At 37.6% G+C, this 12326-nt stretch overlaps 3 protein-coding genes across 3 annotated transcripts in view; 2 read left to right on the top strand and 1 right to left on the bottom strand.

Moving 5' to 3' along the window:
* The first annotated feature begins 574 nt into the window (after positions 1 to 574).
* On the top strand, positions 575 to 1383 carry LOC107729748 (ATP synthase subunit epsilon, mitochondrial-like). The gene is made up of 3 exons (XM_016540425.1): positions 575 to 756; positions 986 to 1110; positions 1235 to 1383. The coding sequence occupies exons 1-2, from the start codon at positions 725 to 727 to the stop codon at positions 1107 to 1109; spliced, it is 156 nt and encodes a 51-aa protein (XP_016395911.1). The 5' UTR covers positions 575 to 724; the 3' UTR covers position 1110; positions 1235 to 1383.
* A 2272-nt stretch (positions 1384 to 3655) lies between these two features.
* Positions 3656 to 7608, bottom strand: LOC107729746 (tubulin beta chain-like). Its single transcript, XM_016540421.1, has 4 exons — positions 7503 to 7608; positions 6684 to 6792; positions 5964 to 6074; positions 3656 to 4986 (listed from the first exon to the last, which is right to left on the bottom strand). The coding sequence occupies exons 1-4, from the start codon at positions 7557 to 7559 to the stop codon at positions 3854 to 3856; spliced, it is 1410 nt and encodes a 469-aa protein (XP_016395907.1). The 5' UTR covers positions 7560 to 7608; the 3' UTR covers positions 3656 to 3853.
* A 2245-nt stretch (positions 7609 to 9853) lies between these two features.
* The window catches only part of LOC107729747 (guanine nucleotide-binding protein G(s) subunit alpha), a 34903-nt gene continuing 32430 nt past the window's right edge, over positions 9854 to 12326 (top strand). The window contains exon 1 of the mRNA XM_016540423.1: positions 9854 to 10439. Coding sequence (XP_016395909.1) covers positions 10184 to 10439 — 256 coding nt within the window. The 5' untranslated portion in view covers positions 9854 to 10183. The remainder of the gene's footprint in view (positions 10440 to 12326) is intronic.

The raw sequence follows: 12326 nt of genomic DNA, 5'->3' as shown, positions 1-12326 counted from the left end.
TTATTAATGTAAACGCAAAAATTGCTATGGTACAAAGTATTATTATTATTATTATTATAGGTCGTAAGTATATATGAACAGTAAGCATCGGGTGATATGAAATCGTATGCAAACAAACTGCAACAAACCATCCGTCAATCCGGGCATTGCTACAAAATAAAAGAACCTTCTTCATGTAGAATCCTCAGATAATGTTTAAAAGCAATAAATAATAATGTACTTAATTTGTTAACCTTTATTAACCTTATTGTTCAACACAATTAATCCAAGCAGCATAAGGGGATTCACCAATATATATTGCGATTAAGAGAGAGAGAGATTAATGAATTGATATTTTATATATAACACACTGTTTAAATGCCAAAAACTTGAATCAATCTGAATTTGTGGAATTTACCTATAATTCAAATATTCATAAACAGAAATTCAACCTCTTTATTTTGAAATTTTACTCAACTAGTTCATGGTTAATGTGCATTTTGTATCATTAAACTGCGGTGATTGGTTCAATTCCAGGCGACAGTATGATGAGCGTACACCATAGACTGTATAAAAACAGGCGTACACATATCTATGATGATGAGTGGCATGTTTGCCAGCCAATGAGACTGTACGCTGGCTTATGACGTAATTCCGGCGGACGCACAGGCGTTGTTTGCTCTCGTCCTTGATCAGCGCGAATCGCAGCATTTGACGGACGTAAGACACACATTTTCGCGGAAAAATGGTTGCTTACTGGAGACAAGCAGGACTGAGGTAAATGAATGACAGTTAACAACGTCAAAAGCTGTGAAATTAGTATTTTAATTGCGGTACGCTCTGTAATCTGTGCACTATATATGTGCTGTAGAGTTGGTTTGGCCTTGCTCTGTATGAATTTTACTGTAGTAATACTAGCGTCGTGTTGAATTTGAATCACAGTGGACATATTCACACGAGCAATTTTGAGTTATTCACTGACTTAATATGTGTCTTGTTATTTCAGTTACATCAGGTACTCGGCTATCTGCGCCAGGATCGTGCGGGCTGCACTGAAGCCACAGTTGAAAACTGAGGCGATTAAAAACGCAGAATCCAATGTGAAGGTCACTAAAGTGAAGACTGTATAATGTGAGTTAAAATTTCAGCTGTTTATCTAAGCTCTACTGCACTTGTAAAAAACGATGCATTAACTGACTCCTAAAACCTTTGTTGTTAAAATTGATTGTCTTCTCTGCTTTTTTTTTTTTTGTAGGATCTGTCATTACATCCTTCAATCCCCACTTCTCTACATACGTTCTCCTTCGGATTTACAAGAAGACCTGCAGTTATGATGATTAAATGAAAAGAGCTGTGTTCTTTTGATAATAAATGATGAAGAGTCTCAAACGAAGACCGTCTTCACTTGGTGTGTTTTTATTCTAAAGAGTTTTGTTTAGCAGGTGTTCGCTGAGCAAACTGGGTGTATTGTCATGTTAATCTATCAGATCCGTTTTACTTCTAAGTAGTGCTGGTTATGTCTGGTTTTAGAGCATCAGTAGAAGAGACACTAAAACTGTTACCGGTTTGCAGTCCTGTAGTTATTTAAAAATAAAGTAAATGTTGCATTTAGTATGATCTCCGCGTAAGATGTGTGCAAAGTTGGCCTTTCAATATTTACAGTGCTCTTTGTGTTTAACTAATATTTCTCAGGTTCTGCTAGGAAGGTGGTGTACATCAGGTTTAACTTTGTAGAGATGATAACTATTATTTTACATAAAACAGCAAGATTTTCAGAGATTAATCTATTTTATTTAGATACGTACAGTGAAACCGCTTAGATTCACAAATTGAGTAGTTTAGTCTCTGTTGCTGGTATCCCAAAAAATGTATTTTAATACATTTTGCAAGAAAACTGATGGTTGCATTACATAAATGGTAAACACATGAATGTTTTTAGCACTATAATGCTCAAGTACAATGCAGATACATCAAATTTATTATGAAACAGTTGCAGTTTACATTGGTAAAATTATTTTGTATCTTATGCTTTCAAAGGATAAGCAAAATTAACAAAATTCAAAAATGTAGCATTTAAATATTGACAAATAATGACAGAAAAATGTAATCCTCTATATAGAACTAGTACATCACACAAAAGAAAAAGGTTTTGACTATCTGTTTTTCCCTGTATTTTTCTCAAGACGTCTATAGATATTCGTTCATTACAGAACATACAGAAATTGTTTTGTGTTCTCCAGTGATGTTACACAACAATATAGGTTAATTATCTTTATGATATCTTTATATAAATTAAGTTTTACAATAAACTATATACTACCTTTCAAAGGTCTGGGGTCAGTGAGATTGTTTCTTTAAAGGAATGAATACTTTTACTTGATAAGGATACATTAAATTGATCAAACATTTATACATTCAAATAAATGCTGTTCTTTTGAACTTTCTATTCATCAAATCCTGAAAGCTGTTTTCAGCATTAATAATAAACAATTTTCTTTCTGAAAGTTTAGCTTTCCATCACAGAAATAAAATACATTTCATAAAATATATTATAATTAATATTCACAATATTACGGTTTTACTGTTTTTTTTACTGTTTTTTTAAATGCAGCCTTGGTGAGACTTTTTAAAAAACATATCGACCCCAAACATTTGAAAATATATATAATAGGAAAGATTAGAAAATTATATTTGAATTTTGAATATATCCTATTGTTCTGTATTTATGTAATTCATCATTTCCTCCTGGAGGTCAGAGATATTTCACAGTTTGCTATGAACAGTGGCTCCAAATGGTATCTGAACACTTAAAGGTGCAGTGTGTGAATTTTTTGGGGAAGTCGTGGCCTAATGGTCAGAGAATCGGACTCGTAACCCAAAAAGGTTGCGGGTTCGAGTCTCGTACCGGCAGGGATTGTCGGTGGGGGGAGTGAATGTACAGCGCTCTCTACCACCTTCAATACCACGACTGAGGTGCCCTTGAGCAAGGCACCGAACCCCCAACTGCTCCCCGGGCGCCGCAGCAAAAATGGCTGCCCACTGCTCCGGGTGTGTGTTCACGGTGTGTGTGTGTGTTCACTGCTGTGTGTGTGCACTTTGGATGGGTTAAAATGCAGAGCACTAATTCCAAGTATGGGTCACCATACTTGGCCACATGTCACTTTCACTTTAGAATTTTAGCGGCATCTAGCGGTGAGGTTGCGAATTGCAACCACCGGCTCAGTCCCCCGCTCACCCCACCCTTTAGAGAAGCTACGGTGGCCGACACAGATGTTGTCGGTAAAGACAGCAGAGAGCAATGAGATTTCTTTACAAAGGTAAATTAAGGAATTATATTTACTTAATCATTCAATAAATCGATGGTATTGCGAATATTAATGTACTTGTTCATCATTGTGTCAGTGTTTTATTCGCAAGAACAACAAAGTGACGAAACGCACTCTGTAGAGCAGTTTGTCCGTTTAGGGCTACTGTAGAAACACGGTGGCGACTTCCGTGTAAGGGGACCCGCGGTGTATGTAGATAGAAATTGCTCAATCTAAGATAATAAAAACATAACGGCTAATTAAGGTCTTTATACACTTCTGAAAACATAGTAATGTATATTATATTGCATTTCTGTCAATAGATCGTTGTAAATATTACACATTGCACCTTTAAGGCACATTGTCATTTAATTACATAAAATATATATATATAAAAAGTTTCATTTAAAAAGCACACCTTTCAAGCCAAACATTTTTTCTAATGCAGTATAACTCATATATCAGTTTTAACTGTATCTTAAGTGTCTAAATACTTTTTGGGGCCACTGAATGTTCTCACTCTTCACACAATCAGATCCACTCTTGCTATATACACTGAAGCCCACGTGTCATTCGCTGACTGAAGTTTCAGTGACCGCCTCAGTCTTAATCTCCACTCGAGTGCTGTGTGCTGTTGATGACAGACCCTCCTCTTCTGCCTCTTCATCTTCTGCATCGTAATCCATATCGGCGGTGGCATCCTGATACTGCTGGTACTCTGAAACCAAATCATTCATGTTGCTCTCGGCCTCTGTGAACTCCAGCTCATCCATGCCCTCCCCCGTGTACCAGTGCAGGAAGGCCTTGCGTCGAAACATGAGCGCGAACTGCTCTCCAATGCGTTTGAATATCTCCTGGATGGCGGTGTTGTTTCCGATGAAGGTGGAGGCCATTTTGAGGCCTCGTGGTGGGATGTTGCAAACGGCCACTTTGACATTGTGAGGGATCCAGTCTACGAAGTAATTGCTGTTCTTCTGCTGAATGGCTAGCATTTGCTCGTCGACCTCTTTAGTGGACATGCGACCGCGGAAAACGCCCGCCACTGTCAGATAGCGCCCTCGACGTGGGTCGCACGCGGTCATCATATTCCGAGGGTCGAACATCTGCTGGGTGAGCTCGGGCACTGTTAGGGCACGGTATTGTTGGTTACCGCGTGCAGTGAGAGGAGCGAAACCTGGCATGAAGAAATGGAGACGTGGGAAAGGCACCATATTGACGGCCAGCTTCCGAAGGTCAGCATTCAGTTGACCTGGGAAGCGAAGGGAGGTCGTGACCCCGCTCATGGTGAGGGATACCAAGTGGTTGAGATCTCCATAAGTTGGTGTTGTGAGCTTTAGAGTGCGGAAGCAGATATCGTACAGTGCTTCGTTATCAATACAATACGTCTCGTCTGTATTCTCAATCAGTTGGTGGATTGATAGGGTCGCGTTATATGGCTCGACTACTGTATCGGAGACCTTCGGCGAGGGCATTACGCTGAAACTATTCATGATACAGTCAGGATACTCTTCTCGGATCTTATTGATAATCAGGGTGCCCATTCCCGAACCAGTGCCACCGCCCAGAGAGTGGACGAACTGGAAGCCCTGCATGCAGTCGCAGCTCTCGGCTTCGTTACGAACGCGATCCACAACCTGCTCCACAAGTTCTGCGCCCTCAGTATAGTGACCTTTGGCCCAGTTATTGCCAGCTCCGGAATTGCCTTTACATTTATAAAGAGAAAACAGCATCAGGAATGATGTTATGGCATATGAGAGGCATTGAGTCATTGTAACAGCCAATCAGATTTCAGAGTTTGAGTTCGGGTTTGTTAACATTACAATAGCCAGGGAGGATAACTTTACAATAACTATGAAGTTTTAATAGTCATTATAATTCTATGGAAATAGTGAAGTCCACACCACAATAATAACAATAATGAAACAGAGGAATTATATTGTTGCATCATTTCCAACTGATGAATGATAAAAACATTGGCAGCCAATAAGAATCCATTACACTTTTAAGAGCACATGCATTTAAAGCAACAGACATCAAAACTACAGCGCACATTATTGTGTACTGGTGTGGATACTAACTTACACATATTCATGGTTGTTCATATAGATTCATAGTTAGGATAAAATCATTAAAAATGAAATCCATCCATTACATGCACACATTTGGCTGCATGCAAGGTATGCATTTTAATATCTGATGCACTCTGGGAACCAAATTCATGGCCACTGATAATGTAATGTGCTACTGTTTGAGCTGCTTATTGTAGAATTAGGCTAATAAACAAAATAATGTAATTGATCTATATGATCTACATTGCATATTACATATATCATGAAACACACTTAAAAATACAGGTTCTTTATTGGCATTGCATGGCTCTATAAAGAACCTTTAACATCCATAGAACCTTACTATTCCTTACCATACCATTCTTTCTTTCTTTCTTTCTTTTTAAATAATGTTCACACTAAGAAAAAATAGTTTCTTTTAAGAATGGTTTACTGGAAAGTTCTTTGTGGAGCCTGAAATGGCTCTTCTGTGGCAACACTGTGAAATCCCCCTTTTGGAAGCTTTATTTTTAGTTTCAGAAGTGATGAAACCAACCCTATATAGTTTATAGAAGTCAACTCATGTAGTATCTAAATAAAATGTCTTTAATGTAGATGATTGCTGGCTCACCGTGTATAAAGTTATCCGGTCTGAAGAGCTGTCCTATGTGACTGCCCCTCACGCTGTCCATAGTGCCCGGCTCCAGGTCCACTAACAATGCTCTTGGAACATACTTGCCACCTGACAGGCAATGAAACATGTCAATGAGACTTTTGTTACAGGAAGTTACTCTGTTCCTCGAGTCCAAGACACATTTACCAGATAAAGTCACCTACTTTTCACACAATATATATTTTCTACGATTTACAGTAACAAAAATACAGATTGGATATAACAGAATAATAAAAAATATATAAACTTTTACCCAAAATTCAACCCAATATAGACTACCATCTTATACATATAACATATTATATAATGTAGATATTTATTCATGTGCTAAAAATGTATGAATGTCATTTGGGTTTGTGAGTTGATGAAAAGCTAATAAAAAAATTAAAATAAATAAAAAATAAACAAATGGGGCTACATGATAATTATGATATAGCTTAGTGCGTTTATGAACTCTAAGGCTGCAATTTAATTAAATGTCTGTATAGTCTCATCTGCATTTCATGATTATAATGATCAAGTATAAAAAAAATTACAATTTAATTTTACAACAGAAATGTTATTTTTATTATTAAAAAGGGGGTTTGGCTGACAAAAAAGTTTGGGAATCCCTACAAATGTTTTAATAGCCACTGTATACAAGCATAAAATATGAATGTAACATGTAGGTCTGCATACCATGTGCTTCATTGAAGTAAACATTGACCCTCTCCAGCTGAAGGTCCATGTCACCCTCATACGCTCCTACTCTGTTAATACCATGTTCATCACTGATCACCTCCCAGAACTGCAAACACATGGAAATGAGACACCATATTTTCTCCAATGAACTGCATTGTGACCTGCTTAAACTGATAACTTCAGCACTGAATGAAATGTTTTGTCATTTCAAATGACAAAAATGGTCATTCTCTACACACAGAGTCAAAGGAAGCCTTCAATAACTGACTTATGTGTTGAGTTTAAGTGACTTGCAATTGTTTTTCCGGATGCCATTCAGTTTTGACCACAATTCTACTGCATCTATCACTCAGACATTTACAGGCCGCTGAGCTCATTTCCATGATAAAGAAGGCCCACCCCGTCACAAGAGGCTCTGTGTCTCTTATCTTACATTAGACCACTCTGGGGTGAACACCCTTGACCGCACGTATCATAACTTTATATATTTATTCACTTTAAAAATGCATTTCATACTTCAAATATAGTAAAGAAGTTTTTGCTATTGCTTTTAACTGAAAAAGCACATTATTGCAATATTAAGCTACTAACAGAATGCTGTTCAAAATGACAGTAGACTCTAATAAAATGACTATAATAATAAAAGAAATGCATGACATAAACTGAGAATTTAACTACGAATAAATACTCATAATACAGAAATGCATGTTCATTTGTCTGTTAAGCCTGCATCAGATTGTCTAGCTTGAATCAAGTTGAGGTTAAGATGATAATGCAGCTGCTAATCATAAAAATACACATAAAAACCCATCGCACCTTTGAGCCGATCTGATTCCCACACTGTCCGATCTGTAGATGAACAATCTCACGCATAATGATAGATTTGGCACGTTGAAAGAGCAGGAATAGCCTTGACCGTGAGTCTGAGGTGCCCACTGTGTGTGTAATACCACTGAAGACATCATCAAGAGGGAGTCACCCATATGTCACACAATGTACTAGTCAGTGTGACACTTAATTAGCAAGCTAGTACAACAGACTACTGCCTTTCAGTCAATAACAACAATTGTGTTGCAGGGTCAAAGTTTAGCCCACTGTGAATGACAGAATTGATGATGTTTGTTAAGAATTTAAGGGTAGTTTAAATATTTGAATATTTAAAATGAAAAAAGTCCTATCATCATGAGCTTGGATCAGTGGCCGTCTCTCTGGCGTGCATGATAAGACTGTTGCGGGCCCTATCTGCTGCAATGCAGTGACACAGACCGTCAGAAAGACAGACAGACCACATACTCATTGTCTAAGTGTTTCCTGCAAGGAGAGTTTGTTTATAGCCTATATGTTGAAGCTGGCAGTTCTGTACAGTACAAACTTTTACATCTTCCTGGTCTGGAATTTCAGTTTGGAGGCCAGGCAGCATACTCAACTTTCCCATTAAGTTAAAAACACTATTTCTGAATGCCCCAGTGTTTTTTAATATTTTGAAAATGTTTTTCTTGCATATGCAAATTTTAAGGGAATGTTCCAATTTGCAAACATTATTGGAATTTTGTGTTTGAATGTTCTCTGAACAAGTAGTAACATTAAACATGTTTCAGGAAAAAACATTCCATGAACGATGTATGAATAATGTTTCTGTGCTACATTTTTGAGAATGACCAGATAACTTTCAATGAACACTCTATTAAGAATATTTGTTTGTAACTTTTGAGAGAACCTTGACAGAAAGTTCTGTTAGCTGGTTATATACAGATTTATATTTTACCAACAGATGCCACTGTTGTGCTCCAAGTAGTTTTCACAAGAACTGTTTATTTTACTGCTACATTTAAAAATGGACTCAGTCAGTCATCTTCGTATCATTTATTAAGGTGATTCTTGACTATCAACCATGAATAGTATAAGTTAAGATAAAGCACAAGTTATTCAAAAGACCCGAAGTGGAGGGAATGTGTGAAGTGCGGCACTCTTGTTGATAATGTCAATGCACGAGGCATGCTGTAGGACAGATTAAGAACAGAAGGCATGCTATTGTGCAAGTTATTCAACCTTCCAAGAAACAGGAGAGAGTTCGTATATTTAGCAAAGTGCTGTGCTTTTTGTACAAACTGTGTCAGATCTGCAGTTACAATGAGGGCTTTCATGATTTCAGGTCATTTTATTTGGGGAAATTAAACAGAAATAGCGACAAGAGGGGGAAAGCAAAAGAAGATAAAGGGCAAGAGAGTCATCTTCACTTTTAATTTATTTAATAGCCTGCGTGACATCTTTACAACCCTTTTAATTCATATCATGTTATACCCTAGAAAATGTTCAGAAAATATTAACTTTCTACCCTGTCATATCCATATGTACCCTATATGTGATATATGCCAAATAAATAAATAAAAGCTTTGTAGGTTTTTTTTTCTTACATAAGTGGTAAAAAAAATATATATCTATAAGTAATTGCAGCTGTCAAGTCTGTCTTGAACTTGCATGTTAATGTATAATAACTCCACCTACAGGATATTATTATTGCAACTGTTATATTCTGTGCACCCTGTACCCCCAAAAGCTGGAATGGCGGCAGACTCAGTTCTAAAACAGGTGTGCGCTCTCTAGGTAAAAAAAAAAAAAAAAAAAAAGGTGTCTACAATAATAAACAAGTTACACTGTAAAATAACATTAAATTAATTTTAACATAAACCTGAATAAAATAAATAAATCTTAACAATTTCCATCATATAATAAAACTATAAATAGATCAAAGAAATACTTGGTTTACAAAATTGTGCTCTTTTTTCCGTGTGACCTCACGGGGTGACCTTTTTTTATTCAATGAACAACAACATTATACAACACTATGAATAACGACCGAGATAAAATTACCGCCACGGGGAATAATCGAAATAATCACTTAATTTCTCTCAGTAAGTGTGTTTTCTGTAAATACATTTATTTATTAACATCAATATTTGTCTCTGTATGTATGGAATGTCATCAAAATTATGACAAGATTAATGAAATTAAACTGTTTTTCATCTCCCTTAAAATAATTTGTGAAGCCACAAATATTTGAACAACTTCACGGAGTGAGTGACCTCCCCCTGCCGCTCGTGAAAATTTAACGCTGCGCAAAAGTTACGGAGCAGAGCTGATCTCAGGTCAGCCCCAGAGAGAGCGAGCGGAGCGGCGAGAGCTCCGGCGGACGAGGAGGGACTTGGAGCGGCGTCCCGAAATAGTAGAGCAAGAATAACAAACAGTGAAAAGTACGCTATGCGTGTCCGGTCAAAGTTCACTCCTGTCTACTCGTGAATGTCAGAAACTGAGGGAAAACCCGATGAGGCTAACTGACACCTTTGGAGAGCCTGAGCGACAAGGCTGTAAGGGATAGCGAGCCTTCTCTCCACCTGACCTGGATAACCACCACCATCATCATCATCATCATCATCATGGTGTTCTTATCCTGCAAGACTTTTCCATTCGAATGTTAAGGATCGATCCCAGCTCTGGCCATGGGGATGTGTCACAGCTTCAGATCTAGGTTATCACAGTCGGCGATCTCATACACCGGCGGACGGACCGGTGCGAGTCCCGGGATCGATGTCGAGTCCGGTCATTTGGACAGTTGTGACACGCAGCTCAGAGAGCGGCGGCGGGTGGAGGAGAGGGCGCGGGTCAAATCGGAGAACAAACGGAGTCGAAACATTGACAAGAGCCTGAAGGCGGAGAAGAGAGAGTACAAGCAAACGCACAGGCTGCTGTTGTTAGGTAAGAGGATGGTGCGACTACTTTATCTGCTGTCAAGGTAAATGAGAGCAGCCACGAGCCGACGCGTCCGACGGAAAGTTTGCGACTGGCCCTTTAAAACACGTTACCATGGCAACCGTCGTTTCCACCTATATACTGTGGTAGCTTTTTTAAGTGTTAGAGGTGATGATGAGCATCTAGAATAAAATGAGCATAAACAAGTTTTAAATGCATTAAGTATTATTGGCCTGTACCACTTAAGAGGCCTTATCCTTCTCCACTAACAATTAAAATCATACAATGTAGCATCTGTTGAATGCATATAAACTTTAGATATAAAAATGGTAAAAACTTTATTAGCATACTTAAGTATTAATCTTTACTCAAGTACAATTGAAATGGAATACTTAATTACATTTACATTGATTATAAAATGATACTTTTTACTCTGTTCTTCATTTACACAAATTACATATTTTGCAGGTCCACATGACTAAAGACTATTTTGGTTAAATGCAAGCATCAGCATCTGTGGCCTGCTGTTGATTACCAGAGAATAGAATCAGGTCTCATTTAGTAAGTAAAAAAAAGGGTCTTACCCATGTTCTCATTCATAGGTTTATTTTATTTAATAAAAATGCATATATTTTGTTCATTTAATGTTTACTGCTAAACAAAGAGCCGCATAAATGTTAAACTGTAGACACTATAAACCCATATAGCAGCTCCTTTCACTGACCACTTGCTGAGAAAGAAAATGAAGTTTCAGGTCCTATTTTGTACTTTGTCCATGGAAAGTACTGTGAAAGGTTGTTTTGTGGTATTTTGGTGGAAACTATTGTCATCCTGGTTTTCAGTCGGTCACTGAAAAACATATTGATTGACCGCTATTCTGAATATGCCCCCTAAAATGTCTACAGTGCAAAAACTTTTGAGTTTCATATGGCCTGAGCTTTTTAACTCAGATTAAACCTGGTTTCTGTGATGTTCATGGATTGTCATAACAATGAAAGCATCTGGTCAAGATCTAATCTGTAGCAGGAAAACTGGCCCTACTTGTTTTTTTTTTGTTTAGCAAAGAATGAAATTTTAACTCAGACATTTTTTGCAGAACATAAATCTAGACATTCTGCTGATTCCGGTCTAAAATTGTAAAAAAGTGAAGTGAAACTGTTTTCCAAAGACCATTTAATTTTCTAAAACTGCAGTGCTATTCTTGTGGCATACATTTTATTATTTTTTCCCCTTCCGCCTACTTCTGCACTAGTCGCATGGCTCGACTTCCTCTTTGGATAAAAAAACCAAGTGTTGCTGAATATTTTCTGTGAACCAAGATGAGACTTACATTACATTACATTACATTTAGTCATTTAGCAGTGCTATAACAAGTCTCAGTTAGCTTAACGCAGTACATGTAGCAAGCGTTTTTTTAAATAATATAATAAATAAAAAAGAAAACAGATAGATTAGAAAATGGAATCCGCTCTTGCCAGTCTTAGGGCTTCAACAACTGAGAGCAAGGCAGTCTTGGTTGAATGTCCACTTCTGAAACCAGACTGGTTGCTGTCAAGGAGGTTGTTCTGTGTGAGAAATGTATAGAGACTTGGTTGAACACAGCTCGTTCAAGTGTTTTTGCAATGAAAGGAAGAAGGGAAACCGGTCTGTAGTTCTCTAAAAGAGATGGGTTAAGGGTGGGTTTCTTAAGTAGTGGGGTTATACGAGCCTGTCTAAATGTTGAGGGAAAAACACCAGTGTGAAGGGATATGTTAATGATGTGAGTGATTGCAGGTAAAGCTTAATACATAGACTTAATGTGTCTATGCCCATCGGTCTGGAATATATGTAGATTTAAATGTGTGACGAATCCCAAGAAATTTCTAGTGCCTTATTTTTTTCTTTCAAACTCGT

This window comes from Sinocyclocheilus rhinocerous, unplaced genomic scaffold (genome assembly GCF_001515625.1).
Source record: "Sinocyclocheilus rhinocerous isolate Xijiao unplaced genomic scaffold, SAMN03320098_v1.1 scaffold218, whole genome shotgun sequence".
NCBI classification, from domain to species: Eukaryota; Metazoa; Chordata; class Actinopteri; order Cypriniformes; family Cyprinidae; genus Sinocyclocheilus; species Sinocyclocheilus rhinocerous.
The sequence above is the reverse complement of the archived record's forward strand: the minus strand, read 5'-3'. Positions and strand labels throughout refer to the sequence as shown.